Genomic DNA, 13,284 nt, shown 5'->3' on the forward strand with positions numbered 1-13,284 from the left:
TATGAGGACTTTTTTGAATTACTACCTGTTCATGTTCCTCAGCTTGTTCAGCTATTTCTTCTATTTCTTCCTTTATGGGCTCTATCTCGTCCTGTACTTGTCTCTTTACTTTATTTTTAAAGTTACAGGGATAATAAATGGGATTTCTATAGGATTCAATAATTACTTCTTTATTGTTATCCTGTTCTAACTTATCCCATCCTACGTGCTCTAGAAATTGGGCATTGGCACTACATAACACCTTAGATGTGCCTTTCTCCCAAAATCTATATGCCCTATGGTTAGCTTGGTAACCAACGAAGAATAATTGTTTAGCTCTGTGTTGCCCTTTACGCCTGAGTTGTGCAGGGATATGCACCCATGCTGGTGCACCAAATGTGTGCAGGTAACTCAGATCAGGCTTCTTGCCATGCCACATGGTGAATGGTATTTCACCAGTAGTTGAGTTAACAACGTTGTTCAATATGTTATTAGCACACATTGTGGCCTCCCCCCACAAAGAATCAGGTAATCCAGAATCAGTTAACATTGTTCTAACCATTGCCTGTAGTGTTTGGCCTCTTCTCTCTATAAATGCGTTGTGTTGTGGTCTGTATGGTGCAGATTTCTTGTGCTCTATTCCAGCTACCTTTAATCTATTCTGGAATTTGCTGTTAACAAATTCCGTACCATTATCTGTCACCAAGGTTATCAGTTGCCGTTTAGTCTTTCTTTCTGCAAACTTTAACCAGTTGAAGAAATGTTGATATGTTTCAGTTTTGCTTTTCATTAGGTAGCAAAACCCATATCTAGAGTAATGGTCCATAATGCTCAGTATATATCGAGCACCCCCCATACTGGGTTTCTTTGGACCTATAATGTCTGCAAATACAACTTCTAAAGGTTCTTTAGTTTTGAAACCATTTAGCCTATTTGCAGGCAATATTTTACTCTTATCTTCACAGCAGACATTACAACGCAAATATTTATCACAAGGTTTTAACCTTATTCCATCAGATAACTCTACTGTACGTTTTAGCATTTTAAAATTTACATGCCCCAAACGCCTATGCAATAAATGGATACATTCTTTATGAGGCTGTATATTGTTAAATACAGTCTGTGCCTCCCCTTTCTTACTATCATGTAAAACATACTATGTTCCATCTAAAGCTGCAGTTACCCTTTTGTTATCTTTCTCAATTATGCAATTATTATCCTTAAATGTAATTACATAACCTAGTTTGTCTAATACTCTTACAGAAAGTAAGTTCATCTTTAACTGTGGTACATACAACATTTTTATATGCTGGTTTAAGCATGGACAGTATGCAATACCTTCACCCTTGGCCTTGAGGTTCCAACCGTTAGCAAGTGATTTATGTTGAGAGCTTGTAGACATTTTTATAAATTTTGTCTTATCTCTCGTGATGCAGTGGGATGCTCCACTGTCCACCACCCATAAATTATTCTTCACATCACAGTTGCTAAACGTGGCTAGTTCAAAGGATTTCTTTGGCTTTTTTACATTCTGGCTTTTTCCTTTTCTGCAGAATCTTGCCAAATGTCCTCTGCCTCCACAATTAAAACACTTTTTAATTGTGTATGCCGTCGAAGATAAATTCTCTTCTTCCGGGTGCTTTACTTAGTTGGTTTCTTTCAAGCTTTGAAGATAATTTCTCTTCTTTATTAGGTTTATCTTCCCTCAGCTGGTCACGATCACACCTTCTTCTGGCTTCTTCTAATAGCCTGCCGGTAATCTCAGTTAATGATAAACTTTCTTTTGGCAATACCTCTAAAGCCGTCACATAATCATCATAGGTTGGATCCAATGAAGACAGTATGATGTATACTTGTTGCAACTCATTAAATATAAGCTCTTTTTCTTGTAATTCCTGAAAAATGCTTTTTATACAGTTTAAATGAGTTAACATGTCTCCATTCTTCTCAAGATGTGTTCTAAACAGCTTCCGTGTAAGATTGATATGAGCTCCTACACTGTCCCGAACATAAATCTTCCTGAGGTTCTCCCAGCAGTTTGCAGCATTTTCCTCTCCACGGATATGGATGAGTTGCTGGTCTGAGAGAGTCAGTCCTATGATGCATAAAGCCTGCTCATTCTTTCGTTTATAGTCTTGTATTTTTTTGTCATCCTCTTCAACATTAGGATCTAAGTTAGATACATCTGGTGGGTTTGTTATTATGTCCCACAAACCATCTCTTCGTAGAAGTAAACTACATTTCATTGACCATGAAACATAGTTTGTTCCATCTAGTCTGGATATCATGGACAGATTTGGCAAATTTACTTGTGCCATTGCTCTTCAGATAAGTAACTATTTAACAAACAGTTTGTTTTTACAGTAATGTGCAACTCACACCAACTCTCTCTGCTATATCCTGGTTAGTTAGACTGTGCTCACTGGGCCCATAACCAATATTAGTGTTTGGGGACAAACCCCCAAGCAGAGTGTGCAGCAGCAGTCAAGCCAGGCAGCCAAATGAGAGAGGCTGGGCCCTAGAGTATACACACACTGGAGACAAAACACTGTTTGCAGTTTTAAATAGTTGTTTAATCCATTCAGAGTTTAAGCATTGTCAATCAGTCCATATGTCATTCACAAATATATCCATCCAGTAACTTAGTCCATTTTACTAGTCAGTACTATGTCCTTATCTGCTTGTAAATCTTCTCCTCCCGATAACTTTCTCTCGAAGACAACGCTGAGTATTCACAGGATATCAGCTCACCAAGGGAATAGTCCTTTTTCTCAGCAGAAACGGTATCCAGCACAGTAGCCAACAAACAGTAACAAGCAGATGTCTCAAACAGGAGTAAGCAGCAGGCAGGCAGAGCAGAGAGACCAGGGAGCAGGAACTGTTACGTTTCTCTTACTGCCTTTTATTGCTGCTTGCAACCGCACCCTTAATTAGCTAATTACATTGCAGTTTGGTGCTTAAAGCTACAAACACTTAAACCTAGGTTTATATATTTATTCACCCAAACCTAGTTGGTGTATCGATATACCCAACACTGATAATTATGCATACATTATTATTATGCATAAATAATTAACCTATAGTAAAACTGAGGTGTGTGCAACTAATTTTATTTCAACTAAGTTAGAACTGTATAAAATAAAGAAACTGCTCTGATCCCCAAATTACTTGGAAAGTGCCAAAAAATGAAATTAATTAGTAGATCACATTATAGTTTATCTACCAAAACAGCAGCGTGGACTGGGAAATGAGACAGAAGGAAGGAACACTGCTACATACACCAAGGTACACTACTTACTGAAGTGTATAATTATCTGGTGTTTTGCTGATTCAAATGTAACAACTATTCACAAACAAAGGAAAAAAATAATAATTAAAGTATAGTAGAAAAAAAATAAACCCACCTTATTTAATTTGATAAAATATTGCAGTCCAGCTTCCAGAGGATTGGTGTCGCAATTCATCTGTTGAAAAAAAAGGTGCAATAAAAAAACCACTAGGTGGCATATTTTTTTCTCATTTCTTTTGATGTCCAACAAATGAAACCTATATTTTACATTAATCAAATAAGTATTTATTTTAATAAATTGGCATAGGTCTTAATAAAATTTATATACTAATCTTATACTATTCCCATTAAAATAAAACTGTAAGCTTCACCAGCCATTGGTAAAATCAGCAGTGCATAAATGATACAGGATCATAATGATAAAGGCACATTTTTAAGCAAGACAAATCAAGGAAACTCACAAAATTACCTTTACTCAGTCAGACCAGTGAAAGTTATTCTATGTGAAAAGCAGCTCCTTCTAGAACTTTTCTGTAGGTTTAGCTAGGGATGCTAGTGATCAAACCTAAATATTTTACATGTATGGCTACAGCATTAGACAAATATGTGTTACAAATTCTGTCTGGATTTCTGGTGTTCTGTTACATCTTGGCTCTCTAGACATTGGAGAATTACTATTAAGGGGGTTACTCTACAGAAGGCTCTTAGCCACTAATAAGCTAGATTGATTAACTTATTTTAGACTAGAATAAAGTAACACTTTTATATTATATTTTTTTTATACATTAGTTTTTTGAAAATTGTGAGCTGTAATTTCTTTAAAGAGAGAGCACCAATCACCTACATTAATATGTACTGGTAATCCTTGCTTACTGACTGCCTTGTGCAGCTACCATTGGAATTTATGATAGTTGAAACTACCCCCAAACTTGGCAACCAATCTTTGCAATACCTGTTGCAATTCACACAAAAGCACACACTGGAGAAAGATTTCATATGGTTCTCTTTTGGTGTATCTTTGCTCTTTGCAGAGTATAGAGGAAAAAAAATAAGTTTAGGTTTTATTATTTGTGCCTTCCCTTTGATATTTTTATTAGGTGCAATATGTTTGTGTATGTGTATGAAGGAGAGGGAGGGAGCATGAGGAAATAATTTCTTAATTTAATTTAATTTACCTGCAAATGATTTATTTTAATTATTACTCTATATTTTGGTTTTATTATGTTTTACCAAATTAAATTTATTATTATTAGATTTATTCTATTTAGCTACGAACTTGCCTAGGGCAGTAAACATGCCTTATATTCCTGCCTCCTGTTTTCCCCACAAAAACATCCTTGTGAGGTGGGTTGGGCTGAGAAAGAGTATCTGGCCCAAAGTCATCCAATTGGCTTTCATGCCTAAGGGAGGCCTAGAACTCATAGACTCTTGGTATCTAGGCCGGCACTTTTAAATACAAGTTTGGCATGAGCATGAGCACACATAGACACACAGGCATACACCCCCCCCACAAAATAAATGGTTTCCCACCTCTGCTCCCCAGGCACGAAAAGCCTTTTCTAGCCGTAACGTATTCATTGCATATGTTCCAAAGTTGTCAATTCCTTCTTTACATCCAGCATCCATGATTGTAGAATATAGAGCTGCAGTATGTTCTCGTTTGTGGTACAATTCCCATCCTAGTTCACCTATAATACATCAAAACTAATATAGATTTTAACTAGGATTAAATTGTAGCCATCAAAACTTTAACTTGAAAAGAAATTTGGAATGTTCTTTTTTATATAGCTAGGTTATTTAGTATCACTTTACATTTTTTAAAAAAATCAACTATTCTATTTAAGAGACTAATAATAATTCCCTTTCACTTACCCGTATAAGAAATTCTAATTGCAGTAACCTGAATGTTACCAATGCTTAAATGCTTGGATTGTAGAAAACTAAATGCAGCATCACTAAGATCTTCAGAAGTTAATTTCTGGAGAACTTTCCTTGCATATGGACCTGCTACACCAAGTACTCCAATTTCATCTGTAACATTTTTGATGTCAACATTATATTGTCCTCTATATGCCTCTTCTTCAATCCATCTGTGTATAAAATAGAATTATTAGATCAGAACAAAATAATATTTAAGATATTATAGGACTAGAAATAGAAAGTAAGAGTAATATTGATAGGCACCCAGTCTTTTAGAATTACCAAAGAATCAGTGGAGTCAATGGGGCTGAACAGTTTAGAAATAACGTAGTCTCCTTCTTCTGCGTTACCTTTTTTTTTGTTTTTTACTACTAGCTTTTTAAATTTCTGTCCTAACTGGCAGCCAGGCTGGAAGATTCCAGTTGTGAGAATTCATAGGACAGGACAGAATTTGTATCTGCTTCTGAGGCAGAAAGAGCTTGGAAATGCAATTCCTGGCTAAGTACACAGATACACAACATGTTAGCCCAGCCTTATTGTCTCTTCAACTATAGCTAGTCAGTAGATCAAGGAATATAATCATTGTGAATCTAAAGCATGGTACAACTCCAGCAGTCACTTCCAGAAAAAAAAAGATTCCTTAGACTTCTTGGATAACATTAGCATAGACATTACTTTCTTTATGCATAAGGAAGGAAAGGTTGAAGAAACAAGCAAAAATATGTCCATAAGGTTTTTTTTAAAACCTATGACTTAACTGAGGCTATTGCAGAGTTTTTCATTACTAATATTTTATCAATGGACAACTCATTAAAATTACTTCTTAATTGTACTCTTTCAACATATTTACACAAATATGCCACAAAAAAGTGCAGTATTCCTGTATCCACACACAACTTTCTCGCACATTAGTGAACAAGACTTCTGCAGTTTCTTGTAAGCAATTGACAAACCAAATAAAATAAAAAATAAAATAAAACCTTGTGAACAAATTGCTCTCAAGATTTTACTCTATATACAATAGACATATATACTCAACCAGTCATGAATTTATCTCTGATAAAAGCTATTATTATTTCAAGTTTCATAGCCTTTCTTTATTATTCTGAACTGCAGTTCATCCTACATTTCTTGGACCACAGGCTACTTTAAAACTTCAGCATTTAAAATTTACACTGACCTTAAGTCATGAAGCTCTGATCCAGAACCAGTAATTAATAAAAATTCCCCTGGATTCAGATGAGAGACTGTGAGTTCAGCATAGACTTTGCCTTTGAAGGTTAACATATGACTTATATTTGTGAAACCCATCTATGTAGAAAGAAAGTAAAAACTGCAAGTTAAAATCATCAATTATACAGTAGCTTGTAATAATGCAAATTAACTTTTTATAGCATAGCACACAAATATTACTGAATTAAGTAGACTTCTTCCTCTCCTGACTTTCTATGTTCTTCTCTTTTTTTCCCTTAATAGGAACATTTTGTATGCAGAATCAATTGGAAAACATTTATTCCAGGCAAATCTGTAAGCACTACCACTGACCTTGCACTTTTTGTCAACTCATTGTTATGTTTTCTTTTTGAGAAAATAATAATTATAATACTTTTGTGTTTTCTTTTCTTTTATGTTTAAATGTCTTTTAGTTTTAATTATTATGTTTCTAAGCTGCCCAGAATCATGTTTTATGAGATGAGCACCTATATGAATCTGCTAAATAAATACATAGATAAGTAGGTAAACAGTTTGCTCTGCTCTTCTTCCTGGCATATCCTCACTACTAACAGGATTAGGTCTACATCAATCTCGTTAAATTGGAATGGATTAAATAACTAGATATTGGAAGCATTATTTACATAATATGCATTGACTATCTCTTTAATACAGATATGATCCATGCAATCACTATTCCATTCCATAGTAAACACTGTATACAAGATGTATTTGCCCTAACCCAACATAACGTGGAAATGAAATACAAATGCATCTAAATAATGGGGAGACTGTGACCCTGTTATTTTACCACCCTGGAACCAATCTACAGAAAGTATTATTACATTATTGGCTTTTTAAAAATGCAAGGGGAAGCCAATTCTAAATCATTTTGTACTCAACTGTGACCTCGTATTTAAACAAAGGAAGATAGTGGCAATTAGGAAATGTGAAAAATATCAATACAGTGGGGAAGGCAGTGTGACATGAGGTAAAGTGACTTTCATGGTCCCTGTAGCTTCAGATGGAAGGTGGTATACTTATCTAGTTAGGACTATTGATTCAACACCTCTGAGTACAAAGTGATCAATAGATGGAATTAACAATGGACTATTTTTATATTGTTATTGTTGTTGTTATTATTTTATTTACCTTTGGGACCACATTTGCAAACAGACGATCCAAAAGTTTAACTGAATCACTGCCTTTGATGCTAAACTTGCCAAAAGGAGTAAGGTCAATCACACCCACTTTTTCCATCACTTGTTGATATTCCCGACCTACAGGTTCAAACCAGTTTGTGTGTCGAAAACTAGGTCTGGAAAAACAATATTTCAACAACTCAAAAAAACTAGCATGGCTATTTGTAAATTAGCATAAAGCAACTTGTTCAAAAACATCATTTGGGCATTATTTTTCTTTAAAAATAAATGTAATATATCATGATTAATGTATTAACTACTTTTCAAAATGCTGACATATTGCATTACAACGGCTAATAGAGAGCAAATAAAATATATTTTAAACTGAAAGCAAAATGCTTTATTTGTTTGTAACAAAAGGCATATAATACAGGAATAATATGTTCTGAACGGCACTTGCATATTTTAAACAAAAGCAAGGAATTCATATACATATGCCCAGGGATGGGATTCAAATTTTTTAACCAATTCTGTGGGCGTGGCTAGGTGGGTGTGGTCATGTGACTGGGTGGGCATGGCTCCTTCTTCTTTTTTGCAGCACTCCTCCCCCAGTTTTTTTGGCCCTTCTGGGCCTCAGGAAAGCCTTCTGGTGGGGTGTTTTGCTCCTAGGAAGCTTCCCTGGGGCCCAGGAAGGCAAAAAATGGAGCATGGGGGTATGTATGCTATGCCCACGCCTCCATTTTTTTGCCTTCCTGGGCCTCAGGGAAGCCTCCTGGGCAAAGCAGTAAAACAGCAAGGGTAATTCTGGCACAGCTGATCATAGGAACAGCTGATCGTCGGGAGGAAAAATAAGAAAAAAATACCTAAAGGAGTGAATGGGCAGGGAAGAAGGCAGGCAGCGGTGTGCAATGTTGTGCATGCACAATAAGAACTGACCGGGTGGGAAGGGAAGGGTGGGAGGGGGGCAGCCAGGAGCACGATTTGCCAGTTCTCCAACTACACAGAATCATAACAATTGGTTCTATAGAACCGGTCTGAACCGGTACAATTCCACCCCTGCATATGCCAGATATGCAGTGAAAACTGATGGATCAATTATTCTTAATCCTATTTCTTAAAACTACAGTAAAAATAAAATGAGGAGGAAAACCAAATGGGCAATGCAGTACAATATATTTCCATTAAATTCTTAAAGATAAATTAGCAGCACAAATATTTAACTTTCATTTACTTGTATCCAATGTCATCACCCTGTTTGTAAAACCAATGAGGTTGTTCCCAGCCTGCATGGAATCCCATGGAGCATTTAGATTTAAGCTTTTCATAAAGCCCACTGACTCTTTCTGTAGGTCTTCCAGCAAATCTTTCTTCTTTAGGAAACCCAACTGCAAAATTAGAAAAATAGCATATTAAATCAAATAACACAAAAAACAAAAAATGGATCACATATATTGTACAAACGAAAGTTTTGCTTCCAAAACCTCATTAGAAGGCCACATGCAATTTGAACAAGGCCATGTATGATTTAGGTAAGGGCCAGGCACAGCCTCAGGGCCAGGACCAGGCCGCTTCATGAAGGGCCCCGATGGACACGTCTCAGCAGCAGCAGTGGGAAAAGATGGCAAATGACAACTGCACTTAGCAGGGCAGCAGGCTGGTAGAGCTGGCAGGATGAACAGAATGCAAGATGGCCAAAGGGCAGAGATGGAAGGGGAAATCTGCAGGTGGGAGGAGTTGAGAGGGAGGCAGTTGCTTACCTAACAAATTTGGGGCTAGTAGAGACCAAACCAGGAGTGGCTTGAATTGGACTGGGTTCTTAGCTAATGACAGGTGGGATTCAGTTAATAATGGCAACCAGGACTTTAAGGATTGCTGTTGCTAAACAATATGGTCATTTGACATCACGCTTTACAACCGCATCACTTAGCAGCAAAAATCCCGACCCCAATTACCATCATAACTCAAGGACTACCTGCAGCTGAAACCAACACTATTGAAAGTATAGGCCACTCCATCTCTTTCTATTTTCACTTTACCACAGCCATATAATAATTAATACATTATCTTTTGTTTTTAAGCTTCTCACCTCCTTCATTTTGGGGAGATTTTCCTCAGTTTTTCTTCCTATAGATTTATTCTCTCTTACTTCATATATTGGATCTGCAGTTCAATTCTCGCTCATTCTTTCTACATGACCAAACTATCTCAAGTTAGCTTTTTGTATTGATTACTCATTTTTGTATTTAGTCTACATTCTTTTACCATCCATTCATTCTTCCCCATCTCTTCTTGTATGACAAACACTTCTTAAGTGTTTGTTAAATGTTTCTTAAGCACTGATTGCATGTCACAAGTGGTCAGAAGTGTGCTCTATGAACAATTCACACTTATTTTACAGCAATTATAGCAAAAAAATTTATTTATAGCAATTATAGCAAACATTTTAAAACTTCTGCAGCCCTCTGCCAGTGAAAATGGAGCTCACACCCCACCTCAGGCTCCGTTTTCACTAGCGGAGGGCTAAAGGAGGCCGTCATGGTCAAAAACAGAGCCTGGAAGGGTCGTACACAACCCTCCTTAGCTCCGTTTTTGCTGGCAGAAGCACCACAGGCTGGTCCTTCATTGTTTCCCGGGTGGCCCTGCCGGCCAGATCTAAGCACCTCGTGGGCTGGATCCAGCCCATGAGCCTACCGTTTGACACCCCTGGTCCAGATAATTATTAAAAAGTCAGTACAAAAATGTTTAAGTGTCAATATTATTTGTAACATGGAAAAGTATAAGCAAATGTCTTACCAATATTATTGAAACCATAAGATTCTCTTGCTTTTGCTTCTGTATATTTTGTAGTTGTCCACCTTCCATACCTATTCGGATCTACTTCGATTAGATCAAAAGGAGGCTCTCCACTGAGTATCCAGTCACTAAGATACTTTCCTATCCCACCGGCATGAATGATTCCATACCTGGTAGGGAAGAGGAAAGAGGGGGAAATACTTAATTTACTACAGTAATATATTCCATCAAACATTTCAACAAAGGCTATGTAAACTTGCATTCTACTTGTTTTACAGGAATTCCATTTATTTTACCTCCCTAATATTTTGTTAGTGCAAAGCATAGCAAGGGAGAGGGAGTCAGCTCCAGTAGAAGGATTAGATTTGAATATCTGTGTGTAATTCCCAAATAAGGCATTGATTCAAATCTACTTGACACAGGATGAAATCTCCTACAAAGAAGTCAAACTTCTGCATAGGAAACAGCATTAGTTTAGTTTTAGTTTGTGATACAAAATTAAGTATCTATGATACCATGTGCTCATGTCATAGGAAGCTGCAGTTAACTGTATTTCCCTACTGTATATACACATGGTAAATAGACACTTCCATATATATAACATGCTGATACCTGCAGCTTCCTCCAAAGAAGTGCCCTCTGTGTAGGAAATACATCTGGCATGGAGCAATCTTCACGGGACAGTCCCTTCTCATTTACTATCTATCTCTTTGTTTAGCTGATCACCTGTAAAATTGGGAAATCAGTGATCTGCTCTGTAAAGGTAAATGAATTATAAAAAATGATTCATAACCTAATGTTAAATTATATTTTCATAGAATAATTGCAACAAATGAGGTTCAAATCACATTAAATATACCTATTTATAGCTAAAATGTATACCTATAATAAGTTAGTTTATAAGATGCCGATGGATTATTGCCTTCTAATAATTAATACTTTATTCATTTAATTTTGTTTAAAGGTGGACAAGAACATACAAGTCCTTACCAGATTGTTAATAAAATCAATAGGAGAGATAATATTGACTCCTACTGAAACAATATAAATTAAAATACTACAGAATAAATCCAAAATCTTTGATAATGTCACCAGCAATGTTTCATTTTGTTCAGATCACAAAAGGAAAATATTTGACATTAATTTCAAAAGGTAAAGGTTTTCCCTGTCCAGACATGTCCGATTCTAGGGGGCAGTTTTCATCTCCATTTCTTACCCAAGGGAGCCAGCATTGTCTTAAGATATTTCCATGGTCATGTGACCAGCATGATTGTACACCAAGGTGCACTGAATACTGTTACCTTCCCACTGAAGTGGTACCTATTTATCTACTCACATTTGCATGTTTTAGAACTGCTAGGTGGACAGGAGCTGATGCAAGTAACAGGAGCTCACCCCCTTGTGCAGCACTCAGGTCTTGAACCCGAGCTGTCAACTTTCCAGCTGACAAGCTCAGTGTCTTTAACTGCTGAGCCATCATGCCTCCTATTATTTGTAAATTAGTGTGAATGTAATACTAATTAAATTTGAAATTATTAATTTTTCTACTTTTAATTTGGCTGGAATCAAATCATCTTGGAAGATATTTTTTACTATTTTTATTTATAATCACTATATGCTAAGATTGACTTTGAGGTGAGTGTCTGAGTATTAATCTACTTATTAAGAAGAATAGATTCATTAAAAAAAAACAATCAGCACCATAGAATGCTAGCTGTAATTCCAAAAAATGACTTTATATCATACATAAAGTCATCATTTGGAATTAAATAAATTCAAATTATTTAATCCGAAATGAAGGATTTTTATTTTTTAGAACTTTTTTAAATGAGCTAAATTTTAGTCCTCTGATTAACGACTTTGAACTGTGGTGCTGGCTACATTATATGTATACCATGGACTGCCAGAGCAACCAACAGAGAGGTGCTGACTCGTATAAAATCAGACACATCACTAGAAACCAAAATTACAAGTTTACATCTGTTTTACTTTGGCCAAGTCATGTGTGCAAATTTATTGAAGAACTCAATGAAACTAGGAATGGTTAGTGGGACAAGAAGGGGCAAGCAAGAAACAGGCTGGTCTGATAACATCAAAACTGATACAATAATGCACATCCAACAACTGAAGGAAGCTGCGCTTGACGGAGTAGCATAAAGAACACTTGTCTATAAAGTGGCCAAGAATCAGACACATTTGAATGATTAAAACAATAAAGTCCTCTGATACTAGAGGTACATTGCATTTTCTTTCAACAAACAAATAAAGATTTTTAATAACTCTCAGTGAATGCTCTCTCAATTTGATGGTTTTTAATTTTTAATGTCCTAATCACAATTTCATATCATGACCTACAGCAAGTCTTCAAACTCCTTTTCTGAAAAAAGGAAAATTAGGCACAGATACCTGTGATTTATATTTTATTTCTATTTTATTTTTGCAGTAAAGATTTCACAATCGATTTCACAATTTCACAGTAATTTCACAAACTTTTTTCAGTAATGACCAATACCTTAAAGAATCAACTTACTTACCCAAAACCAATGGCCACCCAGTAATTATGAACGCTCTGATGTGGTCCCACCATTGGCAGAATATCTGGTGAATATGTTATAGGACCTGCAACTACATTGATAATATCTGCTTCTCTCAGGACAGGGACCATTTCCATAGCAGCCTCGACATGATCAATTATTCGATCTAAATCAGATTCAAAAAGCTCCTTTCCAAATCCTTAAAAAAAAGTTTGATACATTTTGTTTGTATTGTCTTCCCACTTTAATATATTTTCTATTTTATACAGAGCAAGCAAATGTTCCTGTTCTCAATAAGTCTCCAATGTTATAATATTGGACGTGTACGCAAAAAATATACATTTGGATATAAATATGGAAGGGTACAACAAGGAAGCAATGACCAGCATACATTCATAAGCAAGACTGCCAAAAA

General features: G+C 36.0%; 1 protein-coding gene across 2 annotated transcripts in view; it reads right to left on the reverse strand.

Moving 5' to 3' along the window:
* Positions 1-13,284, reverse strand: part of DMGDH (dimethylglycine dehydrogenase) — a 40,217-nt gene that overhangs the window by 9,942 nt on the left and 16,991 nt on the right. For both annotated transcript variants that reach the window (XM_087927189.1, XM_026717719.2), the window contains exons 7-14: positions 12,870-13,068; positions 10,336-10,505; positions 8,774-8,927; positions 7,553-7,718; positions 6,369-6,499; positions 5,141-5,358; positions 4,799-4,956; positions 3,384-3,443 (exon numbers count right to left, since the gene is read on the reverse strand). In XM_087927189.1, coding sequence (XP_087783315.1) covers positions 3,384-3,443; positions 4,799-4,956; positions 5,141-5,358; positions 6,369-6,499; positions 7,553-7,718; positions 8,774-8,927; positions 10,336-10,505; positions 12,870-13,068 — 1,256 coding nt within the window. The remainder of the gene's footprint in view (positions 1-3,383; positions 3,444-4,798; positions 4,957-5,140; positions 5,359-6,368; positions 6,500-7,552; positions 7,719-8,773; positions 8,928-10,335; positions 10,506-12,869; positions 13,069-13,284) is intronic.

This window comes from Pseudonaja textilis, chromosome 2, assembly GCF_049901715.1.
Source record: "Pseudonaja textilis isolate UNSWEBS1 chromosome 2, rPseTex1.2, whole genome shotgun sequence".
NCBI lineage: Eukaryota > Metazoa > Chordata > Lepidosauria > Squamata > Elapidae > Pseudonaja > Pseudonaja textilis.